Below are 17,650 nucleotides of genomic sequence, written 5' to 3' on the forward strand. Positions count from 1 at the left end.
CGTCAATAGCTAATAGCTACTAACAACTTCCTAATAGCAGTTTTGATTAGCTTTAATGTCAATAAATACACTTATATAAATATGTAACTCGCAAATAAATAATGAATATGTAATACCTGTGAGTAGTTTCAAACTGACTTTCTATTACTGCGCCCACCTTTGCGGCGGAATGCTAAAAAACTTACAAGCAAAGATACAAGTAACATGTATGAAAAATAGCAAGAAAAAAATCCAAATGCTTATCTGTCAAACACACAGTCCCCAGTACTTCCAATATGAAAAAAAAAATAAAAGCAAAAGCTTATAAGTAAGAAGTATTTTCCATAAACTGTTTGGTGCCTCAGACATGACTTAAACAAATGCTTTTGTGGACACTGGTTCACTGTCATGGCTTACTGGCACATTTAATGGAACTGGGCCATCGTTAATTAATCCCGTGCTCTTTTTCTTTTACTGCAACATGTCAAAAACAGGTTTGTTGTCTCCCGTCCTGCCAAAAACAAGAAAAAATACTCAATAAATAAATCAGTATGCATTTAAAAGCAGCAAAACGGCATTAAAAATTAATAATATGTGACACAGACTGACATTTCCTCTTTTAATTTGCTTCTGTATTTATTTCTGTTTGCATTAATGCCCCTGTTTACTTAGCCATGCTTTTATTTCTTTGCCAATTTATTTCCTCAGAGTTATTTATGTCTTTGTGCCTTTCTGCTTCACTACGCAAACGAGGGAGAGTGTAATTCGAAGTACGCCACAGGGTCAAGTCTTCACGTATTGGTGGAACAGAAGTGAGAGTGAAGAATGCATGGTATTTTATTTATTCCTGATGTTGGCAGCTTTGGTCCTCCGTACTACACAGAAGAAGGTTTAGGCAATAAATCAAACAGTGAAAAGCAATAAAGTGTTTGCATATGCTAAATATGCTAATATGACCCATGGCTTGGGGGATCGTTTCTGCCCCCCACTCAGATCTATCTCCGAGATCTGAGAGATTTTTTTTTGTTTGTTTTTTTGCTCTCTGGTAATTATCAATCAGCAGCAGCAACATTTGTTGTTCCACTGTACTTACCCAAGCAAATGCAACGCACGTTCTGAGATGATGATAAGCCCCAGATGAAAAATGGGGGATGATTTTGAAATTCTTTTTTTTTTTTAAATACTGAAACGCTGCAGCTGCCCTGTAGCTCTAAAATATTTGAGCTTTAACCATCATTACTGATCTCTCTGAAACACTGATGTTTTTAGCGTGTTTTCTTCTGAAGCCCGATACCTTGGATTCCAATTCCGGCACGCTTAAGACCACTCGTGGGCAAGAGAACAAACTGAATATTACATGAAAAGAGAAAGAAGAAGAAAGAGATGCTTTAATGCTACTCATTTGCAATGAAGAACTTTTTTCTTTAATAGTACAGGGATAGTCACTGTGCAGTTCTTAGATGTAAATTGCTCAAACTTGCCAAAGTTCCAAGACACTATGTCTATATCTTTGAGAAATAACAAGTAGACATGGAAAGAAGAATTAAGCCCTGAGCTTCCTTGACAACACAAGGTTTCTATCTGAGGAATAACAGTTTGTCTTGTGCTCTGAAAACCTCAGTTTGCTTAACTCATGACTAACTTGCCCTCCGCCTTCATTTTCTTGACAGTGTGAAGTCTTTACGAACTCTCCGAGGTGCAGCAGTGTTGTTGGAGGGTGTGCTAATCTTCCAATCAACCATCCCTGATCTGTTTTGGAATTATGATTTCGTCCGTCCCGCTGCAGGCTGATCGATAATGTAATCGAAATTTTGTTATAACAGAGGAATGGACTACTGCGGCTATACACGCTTCATCTTTCCCTTTGTTATTGCTGTGCTTTGTTACGCTATCTTTTAGCCAACAGCCTTACGGGGCTCATTCATAATGCACGCACAGGGGGACTGTAACAGCTCCATAAAGTCCAGATCCTCCACGGATTGAGTATTGATTGGGACACAGTAAAGCTACAAGGAGAAGGGTATAGAGCAAGGGTAGGTAGGTGGAAGTGTAGGCTTTGCACACACACACACACACACACACACTCTCTCTCTCCTCCCTAATCTACTTCAGATGAGTGCTCATGTCCTTTTGGCCCCAAACACAGCTGCTGTCAGCTGCTGATTTAACCCTAGTGTTAATGAAGGAGCAGGATAATTCCAGTGAAGTCCAGTGAAGACACACAACAACACTCACACACTTACAAAGGCACTCGTGCAGCCTTGCAGGGGGACATGGCAATTTGTTCAAGTGTGCACACACAGACCCACAAAACCACTACATTCTTTTGGATGTGCACAGATCCAAACGCACAAGCCGCCATGTACACAGACATACGCACAACCTGTTTGTTGAGATAGGCAAAGTGCAAAGCGGAAAGCAAACAGATGTTTTGTCACACGTGCATTTAACATAGACAACGTGCAAATGTAGCATTGTGATTCTGAAACTAACACAGCACAACATTTCTGAGACACGTCTTTCAAGAAATAATGAAGTAGTAACTCCATGGGAGAGAGATTTTATGATTTGGGCGAAGCCTTAATGTGGCAAATCTGAGGCATAGCGCTTCAGTTTGCTGACATGGTGCATTATTCATTGCAGCATCCACAGGGAGGCGTTCCTGTTTGGGCTGTCACATGATCTTGGTCATGGAGTCATTACTGACCCTCCTGTTTAAAATACTGTCCTTTGGCTGCGTGCAGGGATGACATGACAACTATACAAATGATGGTAACACATATCACATATCACGATAAATAAATGTGCAGTTGTTCTTTATTTTTTGCAGTGCATACCGTTCCGCACCAAGCACTCGTATTTTATTGTAATTTTAGTTCAATTAATTCACCAACACAGAATAGAATTTGACTGCTAGTTTCTGCAATTTTTCCTCATTTTAAAATGTAGATATTTCATTTGTATTATCGTTTTTTGACCAAGATAACTGTGAAGTGAAGATATGACATTGTGAAAGCCCTGTCTCTATGGTTACACCCCCCCCCGTCACCTCAACACTATTGACGGTTACACCTGTGGGGATTGTTAGTCTCTCACTTCCTTCTGTTGCAGCATCAAGTCAGATAAACAGTCAAAAGTGGCACCATAGAAAAGCAGAACAAGATGAGTGGTTTGACTACATATGCTGTACATCACACAGGAGTGTTTTTCAGCCTTAAACATAATGGGACATCACTTTTAACAGAAGTCTATTTGCTTTAATGTTATGAGGACATCTACAAGAATTTGATAAAGAACTGAATGGTGACGACTTACACTTAGTGCTGTGCTCAAACACATCCTGAGTAGACACAGTGCTCACCAGAGGTGCTTTAGATGTTACTCTGAGAGATGCTTACTGTGAAATCAGTCGTATCCCTCTTGTTTCAGTGCAACACCCAAACCACTCACCTGTGCCATGTAATCCTTACTGTGCTGCAGCATGCTATCACTATTACAGTTTAAGCAAATTTCACTACAACACCTCGTGTCCAGCATGCAGGACTCTCACTGACTCTGACCACAGATTTTAATCAATGTGTTTTTTAGTTTTTAGTTTTTTAAAGCTTACTGACTTAAATCCACTCAGCTGTGTCATCTATCAAATACTGAACCAGAAACATTTGATCCATGATCACACTTTTGCTCTTCAACTGATTAAAGCGTTGCAGCACTGTACACTTTGGTGTCACACAGGCTAATCTCTGGGTACTTGAGATTCTGGTATGTTTTTGTTATATTTTAACATTTTTTAACCCTTTTCTATATCAGTTGCATCACAGTTAACATGCACATTTTTGTTATCCCTGTTAGTCAGTGATCTTTAACAAGTGTTAAAGTCAATATTTTGAAATACTTCTGCATCATTACTCATCAAAAAATATTTTCGTTTCCATGGTGAACGTAATTAAATCGTGTAGGATCTGCATGAAATTCAACAACTTAATTTGTTCTTGTTGAGTTGACATAATGCAATCTAGTAAGACTGGTTAGTTGCCTGGACTCCTGAAATTCACAACATCACACAAGATTTCCAACCACAGGAAAATCACCGGGGTTATAAGAGGCAGACAACTACACCCACACCACATGTATGCTACTGCTATTTATTGTGGTTTAACCTGTCAAGGACAAAAACATACAGAAAATTTTGCATCGAGCCCTGTAATCATAGCTTTGCTACTTTTGTTAAGCCTGGATGGACAGCTCGGTGGCGTGGTAGCACTGTTGCCTCACAACAAGAAGGTCCACTGTCTGGCTGTTTGCAGTGGGTTCTCTCTGGGTACTCTGGTTTTCTCCCACAGTTAAAAGTCATGCAATTATTAGAGTTAGGTTAATTGGTGATTCCAAATTACCCATAAGTGTAAATGTGCGCAGATGGTTGTTAGTCTCTAAGTGACAGAGACCGCCACCATTTATAGGTCATTACAAATGGTGGGGGGTTGCACCTTACAAAGTCTGCATAGGATCATCATGTGTGAAATATTTCAGCAAAGTCTGAAGCAAGGAGTGGTGAACTCGATTTCTGTATTGTATTCATATATAACAAGTACAGAATTTCACCCGTGTTACCCAATGGATCCAAATAACTCAAAAAAAAAACTCCATCCGTTTTTAGCTGCACTCTTTCAAAAGAGTTACAAAACAGATCTAATTTTATCGACTCTAAAAACATCATTCCTCTCAAATGCTCGCCGTTATCATAGCCACAACTGTGCTGTCCCCGAGCAAGTGGTTGTAGAATTTAAAAATATCTTTCAGCAATTTTATTTTTAGCACATTATATAAGATTTACAGGTAGCCTGTGTTTCGGCCGCATAAGGTGTTTTGTACAAAAGGTGTCACTTGGAGCCAAATCCTCTAAACAAAAACTGTTTACCAGTGGCACAGCTTAGCCCTGTGGGGGAGGGTGATGGGGAAAGGTGAAGGTATTCCATTAAAGTCTGCTGTTTGTACCCATCCATCATTGTGTTCCCCTCGAAGGAGATATTAAAAAAAAAAGTCAAATTATTAAAAGGACAGGGTGACATTTGCATTTGTAATAGAGGGAAAAGAAGCACTGCCTGAACATACTGCAGTGAATAACACAAAACTGATGACGACATCGTTCCTCTCAAATGTCAAATATTGGTCTCTTGCCCCTTCTCCTCTTTTTCTCACTTACTCATCATACTCTCCATGTCCATCTATCCTGATTTTCTCTCCTCTCCACCTGCACTTCACTTCTGTTCTCCTACACTCTGTCACCCATCTCCTCTCTTGTTTTTAACACTCCCACTTTCTAGCCTGACATACTTGCTTCCCTGATTGTTACTCAACATCCTCTTTCTCTGCTTCCACCTCCTGGATGCTGCTCCTCCTCTCTTGACAGGGATGACACTGTATTCCCCAGCCGCCCCCATAGTCTGCCACTACGCAGTGCCGCCCTGTGCTTGAAGGGGCCTGGAGTGAGAGTTCAAAGGGGCTGCAGAAGGCACAGACTGCACGGCACTACCAAACATCAGGCTGACCAGAGTGTGCCCACTGGCCAGTTGGTCACGTGATACACCGCAGCCCACATGGCGGAACACGAGTGTGGGTGGGACATGTGTGCTTGCATCGTGTATGGATGAGATCCTATGTAGCCTACGGGCGCAGATGAGTGCAGCGAAGACTGAACAAGACAGGGGTTGTGATGGCAGCACGCAGGCATCTCTTTTGTTATCAGACAAGAAAAGGAAGCATTTGCTCGCTGTGGCGACACATGTCTCCACCAGCGTATTCATCAGCTTAAAAAGGTGTTCTTTAGCTTTTCTAAAAATTTCTAAAACATCTCACAATGAAGAGAGACCAACATTCCTGCTTCACCAGCATTTCAAAGTGCTCGAGCCAGACATTACACACACAGACAGAAACACTGACGCATCTTGATCTGAGCAGCGGGCCAAACTCAACTGAATCATTCCCTCATTATGTGGGGATATTGAATCCACAGGAAGAGGCGGAGGGGGTAGGAAGGAATAAATACGGACAACAAGAGAGAGGCTGAGAGACAAAGGGATGATACACAGGGAGCACACGCAGGGGAAATGCACACATGCGTACAATGTGGGACTAATGGAACAATCAAAGAAATGCCTTTAATGAATAAGAGTATGAAAGGGAGATCAGGGTGCCACTTGTGAGCAATTTGCACGGTGCTGAGTAGCAGCTGGCATCGTGCCCACTTAATGGAGCTATGTATGATGAACACTTGAGGATCAAACAACACTACCACTAACCAAACACACAGTGAATCACCTCGTGATTCTGTGCACCTAACACTCAAGTGCCAGCTAATGCTGAGTCACGCTTGTTGAGATAATAATGGAAACAAACATTTTATACAACCGTCTCCGCATCGTGGCTCAGGAAATATGCAAGCTATTTATTGGCGTGAATTTGCTTCTTTAAAAGCTCGGTGGCTTTTTTCAGAGACAGTGTTTGGGTTTTTTCCAATTAGAAACTAGCTGATGACCGCTGATGAAGATTTAACAGCTAAAAAGCCAGACAAGTCCTGGAGTGGTGGAAGGACAGAGAATAACAGATTTGCATTGTCCGTGTTATAGCTAGAGACAAGATTTTAAATGAATCCTTGTCTCCTTATGTACCAACAAGGACCTCCTTGCAAATGTGTAAGTTTTTTTATTTTATTTTCTAAAAAGGGCAAAAATATTTCCGAAATCCAATCTTGTTATGGAGTACAATATTTTATTATATTGTATTGTTCTTACTGTTATTGTACTATTGTAAGGTGATCTGAAGGGTCTCAAAAGTGCCTATGAAAAAATGTATTATCATTATTATTATTATTAATATTATTATGATGTAGTGGCTAAAACCCCCAAAACAGAGTGATCCAGCTTCAAGTATTGCTCGTTGTCATAAATCACTTTATTTAAAATGGGTGGGGGAACTTTTTCACGCTTTATTATAAGCACTATTATAATACACAGTTCATTCATATATTTTCCTAATTTTTTTAATGTATAAATAACTTTAAGCAGTTAAAAAGGGTGAAAAATTTTGAGAAATAAAATGACTGACTGAGGTTTGAGATATGAAAGGTTATCATAACACACAACTAATGAGCGCCGGTTTAGGTCACGCAAGATGAGCAGGCGCCCTGACAGTGGGCGGCGCGGGTTCAACTCCTACCCGGTGCCTTCAGTTTTAGGGGGCAGGGATAGCTCAGAAGGTAGAGTGTCTGCCCCATGACCGAATGGCTACCCTGAAGTACCCTTGAGCAAGGTACCGTTTCCACACTACTCCCCGGTAGCCGCCCACTGAGCGAATGGGTTAAATGCAGAGGACTAAGTAATTTCATACAGGATTAATAAAGTATACATTCTTAATAAAAGTATTGTGGGCTTGTCATTTTTGCCTACATCTGAAGAAGGGTAAGTACGCTTAGCCAGCACGACTCCAGCACTTGCTGTATTACTTGTTTGAAAACCTTCGCTGACTTGGTACGACTTCAGTGGCAAAGATGTAGAGACCAGTCGGCGAGCTCCTGACGGCTACTTGCTGCTAGTAACAATATGCATTCCCCAACTGTTTGGCAAGTGGTTGCAGGAGGTCACAAAGAGGGTGCTGCACCAAAAACCTCCTGGTGATTGCTTTGGTCACTAGCAGATTAGTTTGCAGCAGTAAGGCACAACTTTTTACTCTGAAGGTGAACGTTCTCTGTTTCTGAAGCAATACGAGGTTTTTGGCCCTGAACACTGAATAGCTCTGTTCATGCTTTGTACAGTGCTGTCACCTAATTTCACCTACAAACTGCCAGCAGCCACTCAGAATGCACATTTGTACCTACTGAGTGCCTTGTGTACTGACTCTTAAGGTAAAGCACCAATGGTAATGAAATATACCAAAACATCTACATCAGATTAAGCAAAAGCTCAGCTGATCTCGGTGACAGCCCACATCAGCTCCCACATCCATTCTGCAAATCTCACAAATCTCATAAAGAGCAACATTTAAGCTGCTTTAGCAACTTGCACAACTGCAAGCCACTTTGCAGCTCACATCCACACCAGCTCCTCTTTAATGCTCTTCCTGACTTAATCAGTGTCATACCTCTTGCCAAATATCGGTCTTCTTCTTTCGATTATGGTCGTCCTGACTGAAATCCAAACAATTATGCCTAACTTGCAGAGCACAGGAGACACGTTTGTGTTCACAAATCAATATTCAATTACTGAGTCAAACACTGAACTGCAAGCTTAGGAAAAACACAGTGGGTCCAGTTACATTCCCTGATATCCATCACACAGGTCAAATATTACTGTTACCCACTTTGTGTTGCTTTGATACTCAAAATTTGAACTGTATTTAGACTACCGGTAATGCTGTAGAGAGACTTGCTTTGCAGCGCTGGCCAAACTGCTCATTTATGTTTCATGCTTTGTAAAGTACTGTCAAGAACTAAACATCAACAGATTTTCACAGGCTGCAAAAAAGACAACATACATACTGATGCTCATTTATCACTGAAACACAACGCAGCTAGGAAGAGAATTTTTATAACAGGATGTGTGCTTTGGTTGTTTTGATCATTCCTTCTTGCTGCATGTCAGGTAGCCCATTAATGCATTCATTAATCTATAAAAACAATAAAGTGGAATGAGGCAGGTGTCATTCTTTTTTTAAGAGTCCTCTTCTCTCTACTGTGTATCGTTTTGGCACACTGGTGCTAAAACAAACACTGGCAATCAATCAAAAGCTTGAAAACTATTTAATCACAGAACATGTTCCATAAACATGTATCTGTGTGTATGAGAGTCACACACAAAGGGTCATGGCACTTTGAGGGCCGATGAGGGATGCATTAGCCAGGGTGGTAATGACTAAAGGAACAGCAATCTGAGCCACTCAGTCGAAACATACAACAGTCCAGACAAGGTGACCTTCCCCTTAGCCGTCACCCAAGCCTGTGTGTGTGTGTGTGTGTGTGTGTGTGTGTGTGTGTGCGTGTGTGTGTCAAGTTGGACAGTGGCCCAGTGAATTTGCGAGCACATCATACACTTTACTAGCCCTTGTCAAAATTGAGAAGATTGTAATGGAAGAGAAAAACAGCCTGGATGAGAGGATAGAGTGAGTCCTGTGAGAAATGAGGTTGTATAATATTTCCATAAACTGGATAAAACTGATGGAGATAGCCACAGTGAGGTCCCCTTTGGTTAGTGAGACCTCACTTTCTAGTCTAAAGCTGTATATTCTGGTTCTCGCCATCTTGGTGCTTTGAAATAGGATGTGACAAGGGACTGATGGATCTGATTGGGAAACTGAGGGACACTGCACTCTCACATAATAACTTGTCAATCACAAATTAGACCTAAGCATACTCTGCTTTATAATCACTAATAAGAACATAATTTAGAAAATGGACATGATGATGTGTTCAATAACGCTTAAAATTTGTAACTGAGGTCATAAACTCACTGAGAAAATTCATTAGGTTCACAGGTCAAGAGTGCAGTAGGCCAAATGACTCACAGTCTTCTATAAAACTGGATTTCTTTGGGCAACCGAAGGAGTCGCTCTCTGCTGGCCTTTATAAACGCCAATTTAAGTCACTATTCCTCTGCCATCTCTTTTTGGACCAAGAAACAACAATCTGACACAAAAATCTGACACTTGGCTATATCGGAACCATGAAAAATAACCAGATTTCCTAAAACGGTTTTATGTGGCATTGTTTATCCAAGTAGAGTCAGCCCAGCTCTGCGCAGGTTAGCTGGTTGTTGTGTTTGTGTCCGCTGTGTGTGGCGTTCCAAACACACGTTGCCAACAGGGATGTTACAGAGTGCCCTCTGGTGGAAAAACTGGGAAATGTCGACATTCTTAACACGTTTGAAGGGTGTTTCTCCTGTCCTCTCTTTATTGTTTTAATTTTCATGCATCTGTCATTAGAAACAGCAATACCAGTAGATACAATAATAAAATACCAGCTAACAGTTACCTCTTATTAAAATACTGCATGTTATGGCAAACCACAGATAACAATCCAAAATACTAACGCACCAGGAAATGGCTAATATTGGCCTATAAATCAGCCCTGTCGACATTTTGGAGATGTTTGATTCAGCACAGTCGTTATGGCAGATGCTTTTCCTAATGCAACCCTCGCGTTCATCCAGGCTAGGGACCGACACTGGGAATGTGTCTCTTTCATGTCTAAGATGAAGAGTGTGTTAACCACTACACCACGGAGCCACAATTAGCTTTTTATGTACAGTGGGGGAAATAATTATTTGACTCCCTGTGAGAATTAGTAAGTTTTCTCACTTTCACACATTCACAAATAAGTGAACAGTCACTAATTTTTATGGCAGCTTTATTTTAATGGAGAGAAACATAAGTATTATGTATGTAATTAGTAATGAGTATTTGATCCCCGATATCACAGCCAGAATTCGGGCTCCCCATTGGCGCCCTCTGTCTCTCGCCATTAAAATGAAACTAGCATAAAAACGAGAGACTGTTCATTTACTTGTAAGTGAGCAAACTTGTAAATTCAGCAGGGGATTAAATAATTATATCCCCCACTGAACGACTGCCTGCATCTTTTCAGTGTCACTGTTGCTATTCACATTTTCAGCTTGCACTGGTGCTATAACTATGGCAACAGTTTTCAGGTAGCATTCCCATCGTGAGGGGTTGGTTTTCTGTAATTTCAACAGTCTAAAGCAACAGCTTTAATGTTATCATATGAAAACAGAAAAAGATATTTTAAGCGTAGAAAAGTACAGCCTTCAAACAGAATAGTGTAACCACCCAGTAAGAGCCCAGAAATACCTTTAAAAAAAATAAAAAGCAATACAATATAATTTATAATAAGAAGTATCATTATATAAAGACACAAACTGAATCAGAAGTAAAATGCGAAGGTTATTCCTGACGGTGCTGCTGAAGTGCAGAAATCAATGCAGACTTTTTTACAGCCATGAAGAGCCACCAGCCCGCACTTTATTATTATTATTACTGGCTGCAGGATAAGTAATGTGAGCAGAATAAAAATAATGGGGTACTTTATATGTCTTTTGGTTCTAACAAACTCAAAGAGCCAGCAAATACATTCTAAATGTCCCAAAACAACAATGCGTTTTTGTATTTCATCATAAGCAAATATTTCTTTCGGATTGCCGCCTATTGGGAGGCGTTTTAGCAGCGCACTCAAGCTGATGCTGCAAATTACATGTGACAGAAGCAATTTTGGGATATTTTCTCACATACAAACTGCAGTAAGTGTTATGAATTAGATTAAGGGGGCGAATATTGAAAGTCTGATACTCCCTCTGCCAACTCAGCAGCTTTAATTGATAATCTAATTTTCTTTTTTCTTCTTCTCTTTCCTTTCAGTGCAAGTATAATGATTATTATTTTGTACACTGAAAACAGCGGCGCAGATTGAGAGCGTGACCATGAAGTACCAGCATGGTACACTAATTGATAATGCACCTATTTTCCCATTCGAGCCCCTCCTACCTCTTTCAGACAGCCCATGAAATTGTTGCTAACTGGAGATCCAGGCAGGTCTGCAGTGCTGGGGCTCCCACCCACGTAGAAAAAATCATCAGATCCCAGCATGGTGTAGTCTTCCTGGGTGTAGCCAGTGGTGGTGAGGATCCCGTCGACGGAGATTGTGACCTGTTGAGGGGCAACACATAGCCAAAGCCAAGCTATTACACTCTGGGATTCTGTGTTGCGGATACAACACACCTCCTTCCTTGGTCTGCATTCAAAACGAGCTATATGAACGTCTCCTAAGACTCCTGACGATAGGTTGGTTTTTCATTGAACCTTTGGATAAGACAGCATTTGGATTTTGTTAATGGAATTTTTGCCATAGGTAAAGACAGGTAAAGAAAATATGGCAGAGGCATATTTTCTTTATCTTTGATGGGAGTAAGAGAATGGATTCTAGGTTTGGTTCTGAAACTTCAGGTTGGGGGAGGGTTAGTACAATGTTCAAACCAAGGACAAATTGATTCCACTTGTCTTAGGTTTCGGGATTTATCTGTAACTGCAGACACAGACATTTACAGTACACCATGTGACTGCACTTAAACACACAGACGTGCACACGCACGTCCTCACTTGTTTCACACGTTCTCTCTCACACCAACGATCTTCACATTCTCCCCTCTCTTGCAGACGACTACATGTATATACCCACGCACATGCAAAACAAAGGGAAGGCTTTTCACACCACGTCAATGTGCAAACCAAGGTCATCACTGTTAGAAGGCAAATTAAACACACTTAACTGGACATGTAAGGGGGGTAAGTGGAGCAATGGTGCCATACAAAGCTGGAGCAAGCCACACAGGTTGCTGCGCTCATGCACAATCAAGACCAGAGCCCATATTCATATACACTCTCAGAATAGCTCATGCTGATCTTTGATCAGGTTTAGCTCAGGTGTCATGCTTTGCAGTGTCCGTGTCACTACACCAGACCAATAATCCTAGATCAGTTTGCTTATTCTTGGATATGTTACGCATATGGGCCCGGGGGCAAGGGTGATCGGAGTTAGTCAAAACACACAAAACGTCACGTTCACCAGCATGCTACAAAAACACACACAGGGAGGGCAAAGTGAATGAGAAGGTGATAGGTGGAAGGTGAGTGGATGAATTAGAGTGTTAGTGGTTATTCTGGGTGACACGTTTGAGGTTATATGACTTTGGGTGGTGACAGGTCAATGAGGTGTGGGCATGCCATGCGTCACTGTGTGTTGGAAACAACTGTCAGAGCTCCCGCAATGAAGGTTAGGGGTTGCCATTTTTTGATAGTTTCTCTTTTAGGGCTCGTTGTCGAGGTCACCATCTTTGGGATTGTGGTAAGCTTCTGTCAGTTCTGGACGACAGTCCTCACAAAAAATGGGGACTTTTTGTGTGAAAAAAATAAAAATAAAAAGTAAGTTGCCCTGACAAAGGCAAAGAAGTCAATTATTTTTATTTGTCGTAAATCTGCAGTAATGTGGAAGAAACAAAGAGAAAAAAGTAAAAGCCAAAGTGAAAAAAAACAGGATGGGGATTGTGGGGTAAAGAAGGAGGTTGTTGGCAGGTCAGGGAGGAAATTGAGAAGAAGCGAAGAAAGAATTGCCTGGTAATACAAACCCATCTCCTCATTTTTTGATAAGAGTGTCTAGGATGGAACTCAAAGAGAACGAATAAAAGAAGAGAGGGGGAGGGGACACACGGCAAACCCAAAAAAAAGACAATAAGAATGATATCTACCAGACAATGTAGTTTGTTTACCATAGCGTGTCCAATGCCTGATTGCTTTCCAGAAAAAGGGGAAGAAAGGAAATCAAAAGAATAGTGAACAAAAAAGGTTGTTAATAAGGATGGACAGAAAAGAAAAACCAAAACCAACGATGAAGAATTAGGATGTTAGTTAGTACATTAGTTGGTTAGATATTGGTTAGTAGTAAAAATGACTTATATCATGGATGAGTTAGTGTTACGGTGAATAAACACTGCGCGATTTGCCAGAGATCCGAGGCATCGCGCCATCCTAGCCAAATTTTCGACACCAGAGTCCTACATGAAAACATCAACGAGGACCACAGAGAAGACTTTCACATCAAATTTGTGTAGGACGGCTTAAATCCCACAAATCTTGCAGTGTTTCTTTCACCTGTAGTCTAACAAGTTGTGCCTTTCAAAGAAGAAGAAAGAAAATGAGAGAAAGACAGATCTGTTGAAAGAAAGAGAGAAAGCACGCCAGCAGCCCTTGACTCTTAGCTTCTAACCTCTAAACTACGGGCTATCCTGTTGGGATTCTCAGCAACAACTATTTACTAACCTGTGGGACAAAAGCTTACTGTCAGGGAGGGTCAGAAAATCACCACTTACTTGTTCCACTGCAACACTAAAGGCTGTCTCACCTTGCCGACAAACTAAAGGTCGGCCGACACAATGAGCAAACGCACACGTGTCGCTACGACTACCTCCACTCTTTATATAGCTGCCTGTAGACAGATCTAATGTATGCACTTAACAGAAAGAAAAGCTAATTATAAATTACTATAATATGATAGGAAACAATACATGTCGCTTTGCTAATTTGTTTATGCCATACAGATGCATCTCTGCCTTTAAAAAGCCTGACGATCATCTGTGCTATAAATACAGTGCTAATGGACGGCTGAAAGGCAAACACTGCGTCTGCCTTTAAAGTGGAAGTGTGTAGTCTACACCTGCACACGAGCAGTTTCCCAAAGGAAGGCGATAGTGACAGTGCCTGATAGAAGTGTCATCTTAGAGGAATGTGAAGCAAAACAGAAATATCTGATAACTTTAATTTGACGACACGGAGCTCAAGTTCAAAACGCTGCTAAACAGGAGAGAGGAAAACACCTAGAAAGACGGTACCTAGGATATGCTGTGGAACTGCTTTTCCATGTTCTTATTGACTAGTTGCTAAGAAAGAAAGAAATTAGACAATGACATTAAATTAAAATAAAAGATATCTCTGTAAAAGACAACTAAAAGTATAATGGCATCTGTCTTAATAATGTATCTGAATTGTAGCAATGGAATGACAACCAATCAGAACAAAGTGACATTCTTAATGCCAGCTCCCTCTCAAAAGCTCTCAGAAGCAGCTTATCTAAAGCAAAAACAACAAAACTGTGTCTCCAAACTCCGTCCATCGCCGTTACCCCCGATTACCTGTCTCAGGTTGCGTGTCACTTTGATGTCGTGCCAGCTGTTATCATTGAATTTTCCATTGACCGGCTCGACGATGGCCTCGAAAGCGCCAGAACCCAGATTGATGACGAGCGAGACTGCCCCGTCTTTCAGTGCCAGGTTGACATAATCTGCGGATTTCCCCGTGTGCAGGAGGAGGCCGTTGCGTTGCCAGGTCTTGAAGGACAGCGTGATCTCGTCGCTGCTGCTCTGGATGGGGTTCTGTGACAGGTCATAGCAGAAGTACTCCGAGCCGCGGAAGGTGGCCACGTTCTCCTCCCTCGCTGAATGGGAAAGAGAAAAGAAGCAAAGTGTTACTTTCAGGGCGTTATGTATCTTCTGACAGACGCCGAGGCTCGGCGTTAACGTCTAGCAGCTAAGCCCCCTGCTGCGGTGCCGTGCTATGATTCATCGCACTCTTCCACAAGACTACAGCCGGTCGTTACCGCATTTATGATGCCGTTTGTTATAAAATCTTCTAAACATGAAACAAGCATGTGTGTTGTTTTCTTCATTCATCGTGAGTCAGCCTGAGTAAATAGGGAACCGCTGCATGTTGCACAAAAGCTTCCATCAGGCAAGCACACACATACACAATGCACTTCTCACCATAATTACAGCTATGATAATCCCATCATTCAGCTGAGATCATAAAATCCTATCTGTACGACCGTGGGTTTGGGTTTCGCGTACAGCCTCCAGACAGACAGGCTACTTATGATGGAACACTATTCCCCGCTAATGGTGCGCATAAATCAAACTTAGTCTGATTTTACAGTTTTATATCACTCGGCTGTTGCAAAGTGACTTCCTGAGCCCATTTTTTAAATCGACGCTAAAAGTAAGGTGAGACAGCGGGAGACGGAAAACGAGGAGGGCTGGAGGAGTGAGGGGAAAGGGAAGACTCTAGAAATCTGTTTTCCCAATTTCTCAGTGTAGCTTTCTGTGCTGCATGGTCAATGTAGGTCTGGGTGAATCTAATAGAGACACCCTCACTATCAGTTGTGTGTTAAGCTGGCAACAGCAACCTGCAGCGACTACATAATTCCTCCTCCGAAGGCGCACTGTTCAAGGTGTCACCTTTCAGAAATTTCAACCTCAAGAACAACATGAACCAAACCTACTAACTGCTCTGGCACTGCTGTGACGGTAACTACAATGCTACCTGCCAACAAAAGGCATTTCAATGTGTCATTTCATTTCCTCACTGTCCTGCGGTTTTTCCTTTGTGTTACTCGCAGAGAAGTCATGATGGACAAATGTGGAAGAAGAAAGCCGAGAAAGGAAAGGGGAGAGAGGGGGAACACACGAGAGCTGCGAGCTTCAGTTTTGTTGCTTCGGATCAGGCAATATGTAAACATGAGGGAGCGGTGCTGCGGAGCTGGCAGAAAGGAGGGAAGGATGAGAATGACAATACTGAGATAGAAACAAATGAAAAAGGGGAGTGAGGCTGTGGGATGAAGGGGCGCTGATTCCGGTCGTGGGGAAATTCTCCCCTCGGCGTCAAACTCGTGTCTTTGCACTGCGCCGAGACAAGAGGAAATAGTATGGGAGGAAACAAAGGAACTGTGAAAGCCCTCATCCATGTGCTGGGGGAATAAATAGAAACCCATTATTACCACTGAGACAGCACAACACAGAGAGCTAAAAGAATATACATTGGAGGATCAAAAAAAGCCCTCCTCCCATCTCTACTGATTTTATGCATCTCATCTTAGAAATTACACAAGCACTGACAGCGTGGAGAAGCTTGCCTGATTGTATATTCATGTAATATTGTTCTTCGCAAAGCTTTATACTGTGCTGGGCATCAAAAACAAAACGATAGTGTTGTAATAACCGAAGAAAAACAGACAGCGGCATGTCACTTCCAAAAGCTCCCCCCAGAAAGAGCTGTAATTTCTTTCAAAACACTTTCAGATTATTAATAAAATATTGATTTTTACATCCACAGCAATAAAATGGGAGCCTAGCCCCTCGCTCCGGTTGGCTTTATTGAACATTAACACTAGCATCAGAGACAGCCAGTACTATATATTCTGTTAAAAAAAACAGCTACACTGAGAGTGGGCCTTCTGTCACATCTTGCCCGAAGGCCTCTTGCATGGCAAACTGACAGCAAATATGGTTAGAGGGCTGAATTTTCCCAACTGATTGAGACTCATAAAATGCTGCGTCTTTCACTTTTCCAAATCAATTATCCTTGAAGTTGTTCTCACTCGAATACTAAGCAACCTTTCTACTGTATACACAGCAATGAACGCATTTAAGCGAAGAACACTTGTGATTTGAAACCGAAAGGTACACGGGAAGTACCTCTGTGTACAAGCTTTCTTTGTAGGCATGCAGTAGTGTTATCCTTTAGATCATCTCCAGACACCTGATCTAGTCTACTCTCCCTTGACCTAAGGTAGAAAGGTTATTGTCATGGCAACATCGCTCTACTATACAGCACACTTTAATTAGGTTGACTATCTCAGGAATGCTGCTCAAATTGCACAACAAGCCTAGAGAGACTGTTTCTTTGTACCTGTTCGGACTATTATATAAGCACGACAGTAAAAATATACCAGGATGAAAAAATATCCACAGTGATCAGTGATGGATTGGCCTCCCCAGAATCCGGACCTCAGCATTACTGATTACTAATGTGGGATCATCTTGGCAAAGAACAGAACAAAAGGCAGCGAACGTGCAAAGAAGAGCTCTGAAATGCTTTTTAAGAATCCTGGAAAACTATTCTTGAAGCCCATTTAAAGAAATTACAAGAAAGCTTGCCTATAATAAGTCAGGCTGTGTTGAACAATAAGGGTGATCATAACAAATATTGGCCTTTAAGCTCATTAGAATTCCACAATTTCAGCTTTTTCTTTGCTTCTATTTATGTTTTTCCATTTATCCCCAGTTTC

At 41.5% G+C, this 17,650-nt stretch overlaps 1 protein-coding gene across 1 annotated transcript in view; it reads right to left on the reverse strand.

Annotated features, from left to right (window-relative positions):
- Positions 1-17,650, reverse strand: part of nrxn3b (neurexin 3b) — a 307,342-nt gene that overhangs the window by 220,162 nt on the left and 69,530 nt on the right. The window contains 3 exon segments of the mRNA XM_025898582.1: positions 11,527-11,688; positions 13,284-13,328; positions 14,724-15,025. Of these exon segments, the coding sequence (XP_025754367.1) occupies positions 11,527-11,688; positions 13,284-13,328; positions 14,724-15,025 (509 nt within the window).

This window comes from Oreochromis niloticus, linkage group LG15 (assembly GCF_001858045.2).
Source record: "Oreochromis niloticus isolate F11D_XX linkage group LG15, O_niloticus_UMD_NMBU, whole genome shotgun sequence".
In the NCBI taxonomy this organism is placed as follows: Eukaryota; Metazoa; Chordata; class Actinopteri; order Cichliformes; family Cichlidae; genus Oreochromis; species Oreochromis niloticus.